This window comes from Ceratina calcarata, unplaced genomic scaffold, assembly GCF_001652005.2.
Source record: "Ceratina calcarata isolate Rehan_Ccalc_2016 unplaced genomic scaffold, ASM165200v1 scaffold206.2, whole genome shotgun sequence".
NCBI classification, from domain to species: domain Eukaryota; kingdom Metazoa; phylum Arthropoda; class Insecta; order Hymenoptera; family Apidae; genus Ceratina; species Ceratina calcarata.
In genome coordinates this window covers 839-1,960 of record NW_017142244.1, presented here as the reverse complement: position 1 = coordinate 1,960, position 1,122 = coordinate 839, and the positions used below count along the sequence as shown (strand labels likewise).

Sequence of the window (1,122 nt, the reverse complement as noted above, 5' to 3'; positions counted from 1 at the left end):
AAATATCTACATTATATATCATCTATGATAGTTGCTAGGAAACTACACTAACAATTTACCAATGGCGTCTGAACAATGGTTAAGTCTCATCGAAAATGCAACGAAAACAGCAATTATTCAGGATGGTGAGATACTTATAAAAATATATTAATATTATAAACCTAATGCTTCCATTGTTTGTGGAATTCTTAAAATTAAATGTTTCCTTAGAGGGATTTGTAAAGAACAAGTTTCAGGTCTTATAGCCTTAACCATTGAGATGGATCAATAAACAATTGGAAGCACGACAACATTTTATTTAAAAATCGACCAATCCATTTCAAAATTGTACTAACTCTAATATCTAAATATTTTCAATCGTAGGTAAAAGGAAAGTACATTACTTAATGGAAGATGGCAAGGAAATGGTTGAAGAATACCTTTTAGAAACTAATGTTTTAATACGAAGAGCATGGAAAGAAAAAGGTAAACTTGGCCAAGATGTAGGTTGGAAAGTAGAGATTGGAGATCCAGAACCTAGTCAAAACAATATTGAGGTCTATGGCATTCAAGAAAGTTCAAATTCCGTATGTATGAGCTATGCAATTTAAAGATGAATGTAGTATTACAAACAAGTTCTATTTAAGTGAGAATAGTAGAACATCTTGTCAAGATGATTTTTTAAATGGAACCCTATATTTTTTAATTTGTTTAACTAGCTATTATGGAATTGATACAAGTAAAAAATAAATAACTCGCGCTTTTCTTTCGTATTGTGTCACATTGATTTGTATTTCGATATTGCAATAAAATTTTGGCTAATATAATACTTTTACTTACATCACTTTCTTAACAATTGGCTCATATCTTGATGTTTTGAATCGAATCAATACTAATTACGAAGTTACACTTTCACAGCCATTTATAACAAGGAGAAATACCAAGACTTCACTTGAGTGGCGTATAAGAAACTTACCATATCCGAAAAATGTTTATTCTGTAACAGCAGAAGATGATGGAACGATAACTGTTCGTACAAGTAATAAAAAATATTTTAAGAAAATAATTGTCCCAGATTTAGAACGTGCTGGGTTAAAGCCAGAACAGGACAGAATATCTTTTCAACATCAGTATAATACATTG

General features: G+C 30.3%; 1 protein-coding gene across 1 annotated transcript in view; it reads left to right on the top strand.

The window, feature by feature from the left end:
* Positions 1-6: 6 nt before the first annotated feature.
* Positions 7-1,122, top strand: part of LOC108622123 (protein DPCD) — a 1,948-nt gene continuing 832 nt past the window's right edge. The window contains exons 1-3 of the mRNA XM_018019803.2: positions 7-125; positions 364-566; positions 898-1,122. The exon at positions 898-1,122 is cut by the window's right edge and continues 7 nt beyond it. Of these exons, the coding sequence (XP_017875292.1) occupies positions 62-125; positions 364-566; positions 898-1,122 (492 nt within the window). The 5' untranslated portion in view covers positions 7-61. The remainder of the gene's footprint in view (positions 126-363; positions 567-897) is intronic.